The following is an 18086-nucleotide window of genomic DNA, read 5'->3' on the forward strand; positions in this document are numbered from 1 at the left end:
ATCATGATTGAGTCTCTCTGGTCCACTCAGTGTCATTCTTTGCATTGTCTCAGGATAAGGTGCACATCCCTGGAGCGATATTCCTGTCTGTGAAGTTCGACTCACGCTGTCACACAGAGGAAGGATGTGACGAGCTCCTGATGGCCAGCAGTAGTGACTTCCTTCAGGACCTGCACACTTTCAGTGGTTCTCACCAGAAATGGACGGATTTTGAGATTCCTGGTGAGAGTTTGAGAAAGTGGCATGTTTGAGTGCTAGTGGTTTATAAATAATTCATAACAGACTTACATTTACTTGGTTCGGACTTAAAGAATTGGTCTGAATTTCTTCATAAATTGGTCATATAATTAAAGAGACTAAATTTGCTTTAAAAAGTAGTACACAAACATGGTGGTTTGCTGTCAGCTAAACTGAAACTGTAAAGAGGTCCAGTACTGATGTACATGCATTTTAACTTTAGGAACAATGACAAATGAACAGAATGTAAGGTATTTTTTCTTTTTCTCCTCTAGGGGACACTCTCTACTACAGGTTTATATCAGATATGAGTAACACGGAATGGGGCTACAAGTTCACTGTGACTGGTGGCCATCGAGGGCGGTTCCAGACTGGTATGCATTTGCAGTCATTTAATTAATAACTCTTGATGTCTCTTTTGATGTCTATTAGCAATGTCCTCTAGCCACTGTTATTCTTCAACCTGTGCTGTCATCATCTCCTTGTCTGGTTACTGTCCTCTACAGTCCCTATTAAGCTAGGGCTGGGTATCGATACAGATGTCCCGATTCAATCCGATTCCAATTCGTAAGATCTCAATTCGATTCTATTTAAGATTTTCGATAAGATGATTAAGTTTTCACTAGTGCCACCACAACAAAAGTAATGAATAAAATAGTTTTTTGTTGTTTTTGTTTTGACCTATGTATCCTTGTATTGTAATAAATAAGGTTATGACACCAAAATTTTAGATACCAGTGAAATTTAATTTCTCAATTCCAAAATTCTCAATTCCAATTTCAATACTACAGCTAAAACTACTAACTAACATAAATTTCAAAGATTATTAAAGACAAGTAAACAGTCATTAAAGGGTTAGTTCACCCAAGAATAAAAATTGTCATTTATTACTCATCCTCATGTCGTTTCACACCCGTAAGACCTTCGTTCATCTTCGGAACACAAATTAAGATATTTTTGATGAAATCCGATGGCTCAGTGAGGCCTGCATTGCCAGCAAGATCATTTCCTTTTTCAATGCCCAGAAAGCTACTAAAAACATATTTAAAACAGTTCATGTGACTACAGTGGTTCAACCTTAATATTATAAAGCGATGAGAATACTTTTTGTGCGCCAAAAACAATAACAAAATAGCGACTTTATTCAACAATATCTAGTGATGGGCGATATCAAAACACTGCTTCATGAAGCTTTGAAGCTTTACAAATCTTTTGTTTCGAATCAGTGGTTCAACTGCAGTACCAACAGCGCCAGACCCGCAGTCACTTTTCTGTTCATACATGCATGAGATATGATGTACAATAAGCAATAAAAAAGCCTATTAATCATGTTTAATTTGAATGGATACAAAAACAATAGATAATTGATAGTTCAACAATATAGGCTACAACTATACAACTTTTTTATTCTAAAAATACATTAATAAATGTATAACGTTGTAAAGTGTTTCCCATTTGACTGTATATGTGATCATATTATTAAAACGTATGAATGGCTTATAATTTTAAAAAACACACAAACAACAAATAATCAACTTCAAACACAAAAACTGTTGACTCTTAAGCCTATTGGATCATGGCATTTCTGCAGAAAGACCTCAGTCATCCCTGAAAAATTAATATGATTGATATGACTATCTTTGAAAACTTGAGATCTCATAATTTATATTCTTTAATAATTAATACAAAGCTTACAGTAAGTTCATTGCAAAGCCCATTTACAACACCCAACCAGAAAAGTAATCAACTCACCGTTCTCCATCATTCTTGTTCTGTTGTCAAATGTCTTAATGGATTAAATGCATGTTTCACTTGACTTTGCATTGATTAAATACTCATTAAATGCCCTTTATGTCATTATGTCATTTGACATTAAATGCCCAAACTTTAAGTAGCTATTTGTAACAACATGAACATGAACGAAATAATATTATCACATAATACAGTCAAATGTGAACATTTTATAATACAGTTACATATTTATAGATAGTTTTTCAAAATTAAAAAGTTAAAAGTATTTGTGGCTGTGGGTCTGGCACTGCTGTTCTGAAACTGCTGGCAGTGCGCTTCTGCAGCTAGATATATCTTCTTGTATCCGCCATGTTAAGCACTGAATGAATTTCACATGATACTCGAATTCTTTCAGTCTTTTAGGGATGTAATGTTGGTGTATCACTAGCTGATTTTCAGCTGTAAGCCTCATTTACACAGCAGTCTGAGAATCAGAGGGGGTTGGTGTGCACAGGCCGTGTCTCTCAGCGTGTGGGAGCTTTAACAGCCCCAGAAACTCAACTTCCTGCTGAGTCAATGGCCCTGCCGACCCTCCGATCATAACTAGCACATTTAAAATGAATTAAGGCAGTCAGTAGGGTGGACTCTTGTGGTTTTGGCAGTGACCAGTGAGCTACTTCTCATGATGAACAGAAAACACAACGCGACATATCACAAACGCTGACTGTGAAACGATGATGATTGCATTATATCTGAGTATTTGTCTAAATAAATTCAAAATAAAACACTAAAAACTAAAAGCAGTCATTTAAATACTGAATTTAGGCTTCTTGAGATTTATATTGTACAGTATAGAAAACTAAAACAAACAAAAAAATTATTAATTGAAATAAAGCCTAAATAAAATAAAATATATAATTAAAATGAACTGAAATTCTAAATTTACAATAACTAAATTGAAATAAAAATAAAGCTAAGTTGAAATATTAAATAAAAACAAAAACTAATAAAATTGATAAAAACACATAACAAAATTAACTTAAATTAAAAAAATATAATAAATGAATATATAAAAATAAAAGCTAACTCAAAATATTTATAAATACTATAATACTAAAATAAAACTGTAAGATTACATTTAATGGTGTTATTAAGTTATTAGTGTTTTAAAGAATTATAAAATATGCAAAATGAGCATGTACACTTCAATGTCCATTATCTACTTATATTGATAAATTAAAAAACAGCTATCAACTGATATGGTACCAATATATTGTGTATCCCTACAGTTGAGTTTATCCATTACAGAATTCTCATCCACAACACAGATGCTTTATAACGTAGGGTTCTATACACCCATATAGAACATGTTTGCATAGGTAAACAATGTTCAAGCTCACTGGAATACTTAAATGAATTCTGTGTAAACTGGCCCTTAGTATGTAAACTTCTGAGCATATGATTGATCATGACTGTCAGTAGTGGGTCACGAGTCACATTGAACTCTTCTCTTGAGCCGTATCCACCTTTAATCAAAGATTTAATAGACTTGTGTACCTTGTGCTCTGTTTCTGATGTTATTGTTCTTTAATGGAATATCAAATGGGTTTCCCAGCCATGGAAGCAGCGCCTCATTTATGAGGTCTACCAACTCATTGTTTTTTTTCACAGATGAGGCTTAAGAGGGTAAACAAGAGAAAGAAAACAGCCCCACGTGTGAATTTATATTCTTCCTTTTATATTCTTTTCGATTTGCAAGTTAAAGGGTTAGTTCACCCAAAAATGAAAATTCTGTCAATAAGTCATTATTTTGGTTTTTTTTGGCGCACCAAAAATATTCTTGTCGCTTTATAACATTAAGGTACTAAAAACATTTTTAAATCAGTTCATGTGAGTACAGTGGTTCAATATTAATATTATAAAGCGACGAGAATATTTTTGGTGCGCCAAAAAAAAAACAAAATAACGAATTATTTAGTGATGGCCGATTTAGTACCTTTATGGATCTTGAGAGAGGAAATGTCATTGCTCCCTATGTAAGCCTCACTGAGCCGTCGGATTTAAACAAAAATTTAACTTAATTTGTGTTCCGAAGATCAACAAAGGTCTTACGGGTGTAAAACGGCATGAGGGTGAGTAATTAATGACAGAATTTTCATTTTTGGGTGAACTAACCCTTTAAACGGGTCTTATTGTGCTTTTTTTACATTTTCAACTTTCTTTAGTATGTAATGTTGCTGTTTGAGTATGAAAAAGGCCTGCAAAGTTACAAAGCGGAAAGGGGAAAGTTACTTTTAAAAGTAATGCATTACAATATTGCATTACTCCCTAAAAAAGTAACTAATTGCGTTACTTAGTTACTTTTTGTGGAAAGCAATGAGTTACATTACTTTTGCGTTACTTTTTCTCATCTGGGCTGGGCTGTTTGTTTGTTTGTATTTATAACAACAAAAAGTTCTATTTTTGGCAAATGTAAAGGCCCTTTCACACCAACTGCCTCAGGCTGAAGGAAATGCAAATTCACGCCTGTACAGTAGAGGGCACAGTTCAAACAAACAAGCCTTTCAGCTGTGCTTCTATTCTGGAATACAGAGAAAAGGATGCTGGAGAAGAAGTAAATAATTAAATGTATGCTCACATTTAGTCTAGAACTAGTCTAGAATAACCATCATGTTTACACTGCGCACACGATTTCACTCAACATGGGGGCAGGAGAGGTGTCAGTCAATAAATGGGAAAACAAAGTAACTTGCATTACTTATTTGAAAAAGTAATTCAGATATTTTGTTGTAATTTTAAAAGTAATACTAGTTACTTGAAAAAAATAATCTGATTACGTAACTCGCGTTACTTGTAATGCATTACCCCCAACACTGTTTCTGAACTCACTGAAAAGCCATGATTATAGTCTTGGGTTTTCTTCCGGGAACCTACATGTCGCAATATTCCTCATTTAAAATAATTCCTGCCAAAGGCATACACAAAAAAAGGGGTGATGCCTGATTGAGTTGCGTTAGTAGTGTGTTGTCAAACTGAGGTCATAGTTAGCATAGTTACAGTAGTGTTTACCGACCAATCATGACAGACTTGGGCCGGCTGACCAATCAGGGCAGACTGTGCTTTTCAGAAGGCGGGTTTTAAAGAAACTGAAACTAAAACAAAGCATTCAGACACCGGGTGAAAACAGGTGCTGCAACAATGTAAATTATAAGGGGGAAAAAATTAGTTTTTTAACATTAATTGATGTAAACGTATTGTAGTGGACCTCATATACACAATGACGAAATTGTAAATAAGCATAATAGGACCTTGTTAACTAAGTTACATTTTATGTTTTTGAATCTGAAAAGGTTTTGAGATCCTGAAGCAGATGCTGGCGGATGAACAGGCCCTCACTCACCTCCCGCTGGCTGACATCTGGGAGTGGCAGGTGGGAGTGGCTTGTCGGCAAACAGGAAACCAGCGTCTGAAAGCCATTCACCTGCTGCTGCGGCTCCTGCAGTGTCCGTCTCAGTGGTGTGTCCCTTCTTACCTTTCTGATAGGTCTTTTTTAAAAGCTGACAGCATTTATTAAACCTAACAAAAGGCAGCCACATTATCCTGCAGTGCTTTATAGCCGTCCCAGTATTCAGAAAAGATGAGGCAGCAACTTCCTTTCAGAACCTGGTTCTGTCAGGTCAGTTCTGTACTCTGTGGATGGCAGGTCCAACTTGGCCCAGTTTACCAACCCTCAAGTGAGCTTATCTTCCTATCGCACTGCAACTTTTTTCCTGTTTCTGAAAAGCGACGAGTTCAGAAATGCTTGTGAAAATTTAATCAAGTGGCCGACTTTTTTAAGCACACACATATTGTGTATAATCTTATTGGTGGTTTTCTTCAACCACTTCTTGAGTGGTTTATATTAACGTCGGCTCATTCTTGTGTTTTGTTTTGGTGAGCATCCAGATTTACACAGCTTTTGCATAACATGTCTGACAGTGGCTTTCTGCCTTCATTGTTCCCATGGCAACAAGGTCACATGTCAGGTTGATTTGCATAATTTCCATGTTGTTTGGACACAGTTACATCATCATCATCAGCAGAGAGACAGTGTATTAGAGAAATAGAGACATGGACCTGTGGTGTCAGATAAGTTAGCAAGGTTGAGGAATAGCCCATGCAAATGACCATCTGCTTGCCGCAAGGGGAACAATAATTGGGCAAATGAGATGGCCACATAGTTCAAATATGAGTAATGATAAAGCCAAGTTAGTTTAGGCCCTGCATACACCTGGTATATTAAGAAATGTTTTTGTTGATCGGATCACAAGTGGACGATGCTAAATACAGGTGTAAACGAGGTCTAAAACATTTTGAGCTCGTCCACTTTCGACCACTTTCAGAGGCATTCGACAGGATTGCTTTCATAGTGTAAACGCTCATGTCGTCGAATGTGTTCATACAACCACAAAAGACCTCCTTCTCTCCACCTACTGACAGAAATTATGGGAAGTGTGCTAGCCAGATGGGATTTAAACTTGAAAACCGGCTGAAGACACAAGTTTGGTCTGAAGGCGAAAAATGTATCAAGCACAATGTTCTCTCACCATTCATGATTTCTAACATGCACTCACAGAGTTGGCGTGGTCTTGCATCTGTCAGAGCAGAAATGAAAATGCATCTCCATGTGTTTTCTGTCATCTTCGGTCGCGTTTGTATGTAAATTGCTTGAGCTTATTTCGTTCATTGCATCAAAAGATCTGAAAAAGCCCATAGACGCTCCCCTTAAAGAAATCAGAACAGAAGTGGTCAAAAGTGGACAGAAGAGACGGATTAAAACACCAGGTGTAAACCGGAATGTGTCTCCCTCGTCTTCTTGTGATCCGATCGAACAAAATGCATCTTATTAACAGGTCTAAACAGGGCCTTAGAGTGTAATGACCTCACGTTTTGATTGTTGTGTGTGTTAACAGGGGTTGTGACCTTAAACTTCTGCGGCCGCTGTGGCAGCTCTTCACTACTATGGAAAGTGGTTTGAGTCAGGACCCCACCAGCATCACGGTCCTCCTTCCTCTCCATCGCGCTCTCACGGAGCTCTTTTTCATCGCTGAAGCAAAGGCCATGGTGAGTGAACAACTTCTTCCTCTTTTCTCAAGTAGCTGTTCTAAAAACATTAATGAGAATGCTATTCATCTCAAACGTTTACCTCAGCTACAGATCTTTTTGATTAGCGCTGATCAGCTGTTTAAAGGATTGGTTTACACCATAATGAACATTCCTTCATGTATGCTGTTAGCAGTCATGTCTGTCCAACACCAACAAATTTTCAAAATGTTGCAGAATTTTTTTTCACCAAAAAAAAAAAAGCCCAAATTACCAAAACGCAATGAATTAAGCCATTTAATGGCAAGAGCAGCATAAAGAATAAGAGCACAGGGTTTTGGAACATCATGAGCTTGAGTAAATCATTTATATATTTTCATTTCACTATTCCACATTTTTATGATTTCAAATATTTACACGCTTTTAAATAATTATTTACACTACCGTTCAAAAGTTTGATGTCAGTGAGATTGAAGTTTTTTTTTTTGTTTGTTTGTTTTTTATTCAACACTGACAGCAAATACATGTATAATAAAGTTATTTCTGTTTCAAATAAATACTGTTTCTTTGAACTTTCTATTCATCAAAGAATCCTGGAAAAAAAGTATCACAGCTTCAAAAGAATATTAAGAACCACAACTGTTTTCAACATTGATAATAATAAGACATGATTTTTGAGCAGCAAATCAGCATATTAGAATACTTCATTTAGCTTCATTTCAGCATTTCATTTCAGCATACTTCATTTAAGATGCATCATTTGTCTGCGTCTTTGATTCTTAATCTTTATTTCATAATTTATTTTGGCATGAGTTTAGGGTTATGCATGTGTAACAGACGTGACTTGTTCTTCAGACAGTGATGATAAAACAGTGAAAAATGCGTCCCCTTCCAAAAATTCCAGATACCCTGTTAAGTTATGTATCCTGGCATTGGATGTCCTGACAGTTGCTTTTTATGGAACATTTATATTGAATTCTGGGAGGCATCCAGGTGACGTACAAGTAATTGTGCTGTCATAAGGAAAAAGTTCTGTGATGATATCTGAAAGACTGGACTGGAAAGGTTTTTATTGTCATGTTTAATGTCAGATTTCATTCAGTCTGAATCATGCCAGGGTCTGTGAGTGTCTGCCAGTGGAGCTGCACTAAAGTGAGTCTTCCGCTCATACCTGTATGATTTACTGTTTCTCTCATATCCACCTGCGCAACTGTCTATTGAGTGTGTATGTGTCTCAATCCCAGAGTTACAGCATTTGTATGCTACACTCAAACATCCACACAGAAACGAACAAGCCTGCCATTAGCCTTAATGGCCACATGTTTTGCATGTGAGTCTGCAAGACTTGATAAACCATAATTATGGCTGTTCGTAATGCATGTCCTGTTTACTAATGGAGGATCCTCAGCTCAAACTCATGCCATGGTTTAACTGGACCTCCTAGATAATCCGTATGTATGGATCTGTGCAACAATCCAAAACTGTCCAAGATCCATCACAGATTGCATCCAAATTCATGGCGATTTGGTTCTGTGCCCTCTTTAACAATGTGTGAAAGGCAACATAGATACAGTCTTCTATATTTGTCTTTCTTTGTCTTTCTTTTTTTCAGTTGCCCCACAGGGTATTTGGACACTTTTCACTTATATGTTGGTTAACAACAATTAAGTATTTGAATTTTAACCCGTTGCTTTCAATGTATGTATGAAGTTTCTCTCATGTTCATAGCAGAGTAACCACAGGTGTAGTTCATCGCATTAACTACTGTTACACTAACGTTTGACATCCACAAAGTGTCCAAACACTTAATTCTAAACATACCTGTTTTATAATTTGGAATGTAACGGGGAAATGTTTTACTTAGCAAGTGTTTTGCTATATTTCTTAAAAATAAAATCCACTTGTTTTGATATTTTTGTTATATAATGCAAGGAAACAATGATACACATGCAAGAATGGCTTCAGTTTCCAAACACTTCAAGTGCGTGGTAGAGAAAAAAGTGGGCACTAGGGGGCACTAAGACACCTCCTTGTATTCAAAGTAAGCCAAAATGTTCTTCAAGAACACATTATAGTCACACACACACACACAGTTCAGAGAGATGCACACACATTATGAACATATGCGGTACATGATATTTATAGATATAAACAGCCACGTCGTGTAAAACCTCTACCATGCCTGAGTGAATGGCTCTCTTTCTTTGAGCCTGTGAATGGGAGGAAAGTTTTTTGACAATGCTCTTTCATCACTGAGCCATAATCCTTTAACAGCCAAGTTGGACACAAATATGAAGTGGTTTGTTTTTTTGTGTGTGTGTGTGTTTGAATGAAAAATGTTTAAGTGAGCATTAGTGTCGAGGACTGACAGGCAAATGGATGAAGTGAGTGTTGAGTGGTTATACCAGTAGACACTCAACACTGTTTGGCCTCATTATGAAGAGACTTAATCTCTCCCACAGCCGCTGCACTTCTCAGAACTGACCATAAAGATTTCAAACCTCTCAGCAGCCAGATGATTATAACTGATCTATTGTTTATTTTCAGTAAGGCAACGCTAGAAAATGGGATTAGAACACTGAACTAATGGGAGATTGTGTTTGCAAGAGTTTTAGCATGTGAATACTCAGCTGTTGCACCGTTTGAGTAGGAAATGAGACGGAAAGAAGAAAAAAACAGATAAGATGTTCAGACTTGCTCTGTCTTCCTCTCCTGTAAGTGTAGTAAGACTCTTTTCTGCGGGATGACAAAAACCCCTCTTTCACAGAGGAAGTGGTTTTGAATGTGTTCTGACATGACAAAAGCTGCAGCCTCTTCACAGTCTACATAGAGTTCTGTCGAGAAGTGCTTAGATGTCTAGATGCTGTTCGTTTGGGTGTAGAAGTGGAGTGCGATCTGAACGGCTTCTGTTAACCCAAAGCACTGATGGCACTCCATTCATAACTCCTCCCACTAAAGTCATTAAAGTTGAGCTCTCAGTAAGGATGTTCTTTGAAATGGTTAAAGAGACTGAACAACATATTGCCATGGATATATCTTAGTTTTTAAAATGTTTTTGTGTAGAAAAGCAGTTTATTTTCTAATGTAATGTTTTTTATTTTTTTATTTTGTTACATTCTTCCAGCATGCTTGACAAATAGAGAGATATGAAAAAATAATATTGTGAAATGTTATTACAATTTAAAATAAATCTTTTTTTTTTTTTTTTTTTTAATATTTTTTAATATTTTTTTAAATAAGATCCTTCCAAAAGTAGAGCGAGTAGAGTTAAAAAAAAACAAAAAAAAAAAACTCAATACTTGAAATTAATTTGCTGCGTATCCAAAAAAGGATTACACGCTGAGATATAGGGTTTAAACGGATCGTTGTTGGACCAAGCCACGCATGTGATTCGCGGATCAAGTGCAAGTTTCACCGCAAAAGAGTAAAAGGTTATCATTTGCGCGTGTTTGTCTTGCTAGTTTACACATTAAATAGATTTAAAACCATTCCAGCGCTAGAAGAGGCAAAATAGGATTTAATTCGGTATCGCACGCCATGTTGTTATCTGTGCGTACAGATGCACATACCCAAGGCGCGCGCACACAGAGAGTCGTGTTTCAGATAGCGCGCGAACTCCGAATTGATTAATCTTTCGCGTCCCCAAAGCACTTGGATGGACACGTACACGCATTATGTCAGTCAAAATACTCCTCTCGGCAAGTATTCTCGTAAACATTCGGTTATGTCTTAAGTGAACGAATTGAGAAAGAAATCGGATGTGTATCATTATCAGATCTGCGTGCATGGTGTCTTACTCTTAAAGAGACAGCAACCTATAAATACCTGCTGTTGTCTGTCATGTTAATCAAACAACAAAACACAACTTTAACAAAGATTAATCAATATTAAATTTATACAGTGAACATAGTGTCATTTTACATTTAACTATTACATTTCTGTACCCAAAATGAATACCACAGTTAGACCTTATAGCTACTTTATTTGTGACTTTGTTGTATTTATCTATTCTTGTAATTAGTGTACAGTATTTGTTCTTTTTACAGTGTTCACTTGCTTTTAATAATGTTTTAACTTTATTAGTTAGGCTAGTAGTTTCTGCTGTAGTATCGGAGTACTTAAAGTGGGCTTTAAGTGATAAATGCAAAGTTATCCCCCACCCCCCCAATTCCATTTTTTTTTTGCGCTAATCCGAAAAATGATCCGATCCGTGACTTAATAACCGTGATATGATCCGAACCGTGATTTTTGTGATCCGTTGAACCACTACTGAGATACTAGCAATCTTCTTTTTATTACAAGTGCAAAAAATAAACTGAACACTTATTTTAAAAATCAGCAGTTCTAGTTGAGTTCAAGTATTGAGTTTTTTACTCATTTTGGAAGGACTTTATTGTATCTTGGAATCATGTGGATTGAAAAGTGTGCAAGATTCTATTCTTTTTAAAAATTCAAGCATATATTTTAAAATGCCATTTATTTCTGTGATGCAAAGCTGAATTTTCAGCAGCCATTACTTCGGTCTTCAGTGTCACATGATCCTTCAGAAATAATTCTAATATGCTGATTTGATGCACTAGAAACAATAATTATTATAAAACAGTTGTGCTGTTTAATATTTTTGTTGTAACCATGATACTTTTTTTTTTTTTTTTTTTCAGAATTCTCTGTATATTAAACGCAAAAGCATTTTTTTGAAATAGACATCTTGTGTAACATTATAAATGTCTTAAATCAAAGTGACAGTGAACACTGATAACTGTATGCAAACTTCCCTTTAAATGTTTAAGGACAGTTACACACCTTTTGTGCTGTACTTGTTCAGTTTCCCACTTGTCATTAGCATTCTCATTTCTAGCCTAGCGTGCCATCTGGAGTTCATGAACACATTTTAACAATCTATGGTTAATTCATACCAATTGGTGCATGAGTATGCATTAGCCTTATCAACCTCGCTGTGTGCTGTGTTTATACATATTGTCATAATACAAAGTTTACCTTGATGTGAACTGACTTTTCATGTTTGTTTTTTTTAACACAATACTTTTTTAAAGGGATAGTTCACCCAAAAATGAAAATTCTGTCATCATTTACTCACCCTCAAGTTGTTCCAAAACTGTATGAATTTCTTTGTTCTGAAAATATTTGGAAGAATGTCAGTAACCAAACAGATCTCACCCCCCATTTACTACCATAGTAGGAAAAATAAATACTATGGTAGTCAATGGGGGGAGGCAAGATCTGCTTGGTTACAAACATTCTTCCAAATATCTTGCTTTGTGTTCAGCAGAACAAAGAAATTCATACAGTTTTGGAACATCATTTTTGGGTGAACTGTTCCTTTAACAAACACATGTGAGTCTGTACTACTTTACTGTATTGCTATGCCTACTTTACATAACATGTTTAAATGGGCTTTACGGATTCTAGGTTCCACCATGCTTCCTCAAAAGTTCCCTGGAGATTATGCATAACACAGAAATAGGCTCTAGACTTTGATCAATGTGAAATACCTGGAAGAGAGCAAATACTCCTACCTCAGAAAATTAGATAGCAGAGGCATGGCTGATTTAGATGGTGTCTGGTTTGATTCAGAGTCATGTCATCAACAGCATGGTGATGTTCCAAACCCCAGATTAACAGCTCATGTTGAGCCAGTCTATGGTGAATAACAGTATAGTCTAACTGGCCTTGAATTGAACTGGCTTCTCATCAGATTGCTCTCCTGGCAAGTGCTGTAGAATAAATTCAGCAATTTTTGCAGCCTGTTTTCCATATCAGATGTGTCATATTCATATTGTGGGTGAATACTGAAGCTGGTATGTGTCTTTTCATTTGTCCATCAGGAGCAGGATGTTCTGCAAGAGTACCTTCTTGCTCTCACCACCAATGAACAGCTGGTAGTGCGCACTGCACAGGTAAGACAACTACATTTCCTATTGTGTTTATAGATTTTTTTTATTTATTTTTCATATATTTTATTTTTATATTTTTTATTTTACCAGGTTAGTCCCCACTGATATTTAAATCAAGAGCAGACAGCATAAAAGCACTAGCTAAAATATATAATTACAATAATATTTAAAAGGACAGGTAGGATGGAAATCATCAGTGATTCAGATTCCCATTGAAATTCCTACATAACAATGGTTTAAACTCATTCAGTGTAATTGGATTTTGAAGCTTGAGTTTGTAAGCTGTTCCCAGATAATAAAAATACTGAAAATCCTTTTTTCCTAGTTCAGACAAGGCTTTATGAACAGTCTTGAACATGTCCGGTAGGGCTGGGTATTGACACACATTTCAATATTCGATTCGAATTCAATTCACAAACTTGCGATTCCGAGTCGATTATTTTGGATGTATATCAGGTACAGTACATGGCAAATTTCCTTAAGGAAAAAAAATCTCTCAATTAATGCTGTAAACTATACATGGAAGTCAGTTGGTACTACATTACTATAATATTGAAGGTTAAAATGAACTGTTTTGTATACAAACACTTAAATTACACTCAAGGAATTTTTTATAATAATAAAGTTAACTTTACAATTACATAATTATATTTGTACTCCAATTCATTTTTTGAAATATAAACATTAAATACATTAAAATATGGTGCATATATTTAGCAAAATATTCTTCTCTAGAGTTCATTCAAAGTCTTTGGTTCATTTTTTTAGCTGGCTAATAACGAGTTTATGGTCACTGAATATTTGTTCGGAGGTAAATGTGACGTTACATAACATTGTTTACATGCTGTTATATTGACATTTTTCTGCGGTTGAAACACTTATTGAGCTATTACATGAAACATGATATGGATTTAGGTAAGTTGTACTATATCTTTGAACATACCTTTGGGTGTTCATTCATGTTTATTTCACGCTGTAATCGATATCAGTTCGTAAATATGAAAATCGATTAAAATCGAGAAATCCCTAATGTCCGGAGAACATATGCCATAAACACCACATTTGTAACATTAAAAATAGGTAAGCAAAAAGATGGTCTTGCCTTGTAAATTTAAACTTGTTAATTTAGTACATTTAATTATTAAAACAAAAACATTATATGAGCAGTGTGAGTACCATAGATTGGCCAGTTTTATTAATTAGCATATCATGTAATTCTGTAATATTTTTAATCAAGTACATACCAATTAATAATTTGACATATAAGAAGAGAAAGATAACATACCTTGTTATATACAATATACAGTGAGTTAGTAAGGATTGTGCAGTTGATGAAGACACGTGAGGACAAAACTGATGCACCCATCTTCAAACGAGTACATCTACAGTATAACCGGAGCCACATTGTGTTTTCAGTGGCATTTGTTCACTGCTTAAAGTAAGATGTGGCAGAGCCTAGTGCATTAACATGTTCCATAAAGCTGCTAATTCACAGGAAGAACAGGAAACCACAGCACAGTGTAAAGGTGAATGTTTTTCAAATGGCTCTGATGGATGGCTGCATTAAATGTCCCACCATATGTTGATAAGGAATAATGATCCTTTAATGTCTAATGATGTGTAAAGCTTGTTTTATTAGCACAACTTGATGACTGACAGTCATTGTACGGAATGGATACTTGATGAAAAATTAATGAAAGGGTGTTTTATTATTACTATACAGTAGAGATCTCATTTGTTCATTTATGCTGCTTCTGTTGCAGTAACATTCGTTTTAGTAGAGGTTCATAAATGCAATTTGAGAAAATACTTCTCTAAGTTTGAGTTTTCTGAAAGTAAGAGTCTACGACCTTTGTTCACATACTGTAGCTAGATAATGGCAATAGTGACAAAATTGCCTTTGGTGAAATAAATATTTGCGCTCCTCATCACATGATGGCTCTAGCCAAATATTATGCTAAAACAGCTGAACATCAGAAAGGATACTGAAAAAAACACCTGTGTTGATTCTCACACGAGGCGTATGTACTCCCATCATCCATACACGCAAGAGAGTGTTTGTGTGTGGGCTGGGGGCAACTCTGTTGCTTTTAGTCATTAACCCCATTATCGTGTTGGGTGTGGTGCAGGCTCATCTCCGCCACAGGGGCGGCTAAAGGACTACATTGTGATGTGTAGGACGGGATTAATGCTCTGTATTTATCTTCTCCCTTGCACCTTTTTAGCTTCAATAAAAAAATAAAAAATAAAAAAAAAAACATGCTTGTAATATTCATGACAGCCAAACAAGTGGTTTTATGTTGTTAAGCAAATAGTGTTTTTGTGCCAAAAAAGTTTTAATTGGGTTGAGCAGTGGCATATTTGAAGTGTGATAATTGTGTGTTTGTGTGTGGGTGTTTTTGCTGCTCTGAGGGCCACAGGTGTGTGAAACGGTTTGATAAATTACCCACAATGTTTTGCTTAATGGTTTTATTCTCTTTCTCTCCCTCCCTCTCATTCTCTCTGTCGTTTACTGCCTTTGTTGCCCCCCCTTTTTTTTTCTTTTTTCCTCCTGTACTCACTTTTCTTTATATTGTTCTTTCCCCTGTTTTATTGCACAGGCGCTGAAGAACATCGCAGCCATCAGCCTGGCCATTAATTACCCAAATAAATCCACTAAGCTGCTCAACCTGTCCCCATGAAGGAGGGATGAAAGAGAGATGGAGATGAGAGAAGGGAAGCTTGCCAGAGCCCCATGGGTACGGCCTTCTGCGCTCGACGGCTGCGGCGGGAACGGGCCACATACGTCTTCCAGAAAAACCCACCCCTTCGCTGTTAAATCATGAAGTGAGGGGCACAGTGATGTTTCGTGTCTCTTCGTAATCATAAAAGTTTCCTTTTGAAATGATGGGCGAAGGATATTTTGTTTTTTGGGCTCACCTTGTCTGTTTTACTTCTGCTTTAACAATGAGAGTTTAGTGGGCTGTGCCAAATTTGTTTCTCACCCATAAACACGTGTTTCTCTCTTCACTCCTTCGTTTTCTTTTTCGTAAAAGCCACCGTGGGCAAGACAATCGATCAAAGTGAAAGCAGGTCACCTTTCTCTGCATCACACACTCTCCCTGGACACGTCGCCTAAAAATACGAAGCTCCCGGCGCAGTCTCATCCTTCAAAGTGGCCCAAAACTACATATACGACTCACGATATGTCGATATCTATCCAAAACCACAGGGCCATGTCTCTGTTCACCCTCAGTGGAGCCTGATGAGCTGATGTTTGTTCAGTACTAGCAGTTATACTTGAAAACCACATGCTTCTAGACAAATACTAGCTGATGTTTGCGAGTAAAAAAAACCCAACAAAGAGTTTGATGTGCCATTTGAGTACAAAAGGCCTTAAGAGAGCAGCTTTCAACTGATTGTGGGCCAGTTAACAAAGCTATAAAATGTCCTAGTAAGTGGAATGTCAGCGCTTGTCTTACATTGTCCTGTCCTAGATTCTCTACTCACTCGTAGTGCAGCATACCATCAGGAAATGTAGAGCACTGTGTACAGAAATATCACTTTATGTTGTGCTGCATGCAACTCTGGACTGAATGTCATGATGTCCGTTACTGTTAGGGGATATCGGTTGGTGTTTTATAGATCTGTTTTGTTATATTACTGCAGTTGGAGGTGATCTTAAGTGTTTGATCTGTTGATTGATACACAGTTTCGAGTTTAGTGGATGGTCATAAGGTGCATAACTTGATAATCATAAACTTTATCCATCAAAGCTTCATCCATTTCATTCTAATCTAGCGATTGAGACTCGCCAGTATTTTAACTGTGGTGACATGGATACGGTTATGGAAGTTGGGTTGCTTTAAAAAATATATATTTATTATTATCATTACAGGGACATTATAGGGTGAATCTTGAGTGAGGCGTTTGATTGACTAATAGAGAGTGATGCCGTTTTGCAGGTCAGGTTCTTAGTTCTAATCAATGTTTATCTAAATGGTTATTTTATTAATTGTCATTTTTGCCCTGTAGTCAAGTGTTTCTATTTTTTATGGAATATCAGTAGTCATTTAGGATTTTTTTTTGTTGTTGTTGTTCTTGACAGGGGTATTCAGGTCTGTGATTTTTATTTCAGTTTGATTTCATTTTAGTTGGAAAGGGATTGAGATGGATAGTTATTTATGCCAAAGAATTCAAATTGTTTGAAAAAGAAGCATCAAATGCACAGAAATGTTTATTTATCTTCCGGAAGGAGGCTCTTATATTGAGGTTGTTGGTGGTGGCGGTGGTGTTATAATAGAAAAAAGAAGGTTAAAGTGTAGGGCTCCAATGACGGACACAGATCCTTTAGTCGTCAATGTTTTTGTTTACATACGTACTAGCATGGAGCACTGGCTACGTTTGGTGGCCCTGTTCAGCCTCAGTTCGGGTGGGTTTCAAAATGTCTGCCAGGAAAACTTCCTGTCACTATAAAGCCTCAGATATTAACAAACGATGTGCCTATGTTTAAAATGAAGCAATCCTAATTTAATCTTCATATCATTGTAAAAGTCCTCTCTGCAACTATATTTTTAAAGAAAATTATATAGCTTAATTTGGAGCATTTTCTATCTATTTTATTTTTATGAATGTCTTTTTTTTTTTTTTTTTTTTTTCTCAGAGTTCATGGCTTGAATTGTTTTGAACTTGACATGAATGTATATAGTTGTGAATATGGACAATTGCATAATTGATATGAAAATAATTTTTCATGTCAGCCCTCCATGTTAAAGAAATCTCAGAACAATGTACTATATTGTTGTAAGTTTACACTTGATCCTTTTGAATTGATTTGCTATGTCACGCAAAAAAACAAAAAAAAAAAAAAAAAAAAGGAAAAAAACTGCTTTGGGTTGATTGCTCATTTGTTTTTAATTAAAAAAAGCAAGATATGCAAATTCACGTGCCTAGGGGTTTCCTTCTTTTACAGAAAGTCACTTAGAAGTCAACTTGAGCATGTAAATTAAGTAATATAATATATACAAAACAAAATTTTAATTTTGGAGTGATTATAATGTATTTTAGTTTCAGTTTTTCCCATTTATGCATTTATTTTTATTTTTATTTCAGTTAACAAAAAAGTTTTCATTTCGTTTAACA

At 36.0% G+C, this 18086-nt stretch overlaps 1 protein-coding gene across 2 annotated transcripts in view; it reads left to right on the forward strand.

Moving 5' to 3' along the window:
* zzef1 (zinc finger, ZZ-type with EF hand domain 1) overlaps positions 1-17884 on the forward strand; it is a 48983-nt gene extending 31099 nt beyond the window's left edge. For both annotated transcript variants that reach the window (XM_051895198.1, XM_051895197.1), the window contains exons 49-54: positions 54-222; positions 513-611; positions 5319-5484; positions 6921-7071; positions 12897-12968; positions 15566-17884. In XM_051895198.1, coding sequence (XP_051751158.1) covers positions 54-222; positions 513-611; positions 5319-5484; positions 6921-7071; positions 12897-12968; positions 15566-15646 — 738 coding nt within the window. In that variant the 3' untranslated portion in view covers positions 15647-17884. The remainder of the gene's footprint in view (positions 1-53; positions 223-512; positions 612-5318; positions 5485-6920; positions 7072-12896; positions 12969-15565) is intronic.
* Positions 17885-18086: the final 202 nt, after the last annotated feature.

Source organism: Ctenopharyngodon idella, chromosome 5, assembly GCF_019924925.1.
Source record: "Ctenopharyngodon idella isolate HZGC_01 chromosome 5, HZGC01, whole genome shotgun sequence".
NCBI classification, from domain to species: domain Eukaryota; kingdom Metazoa; phylum Chordata; class Actinopteri; order Cypriniformes; family Xenocyprididae; genus Ctenopharyngodon; species Ctenopharyngodon idella.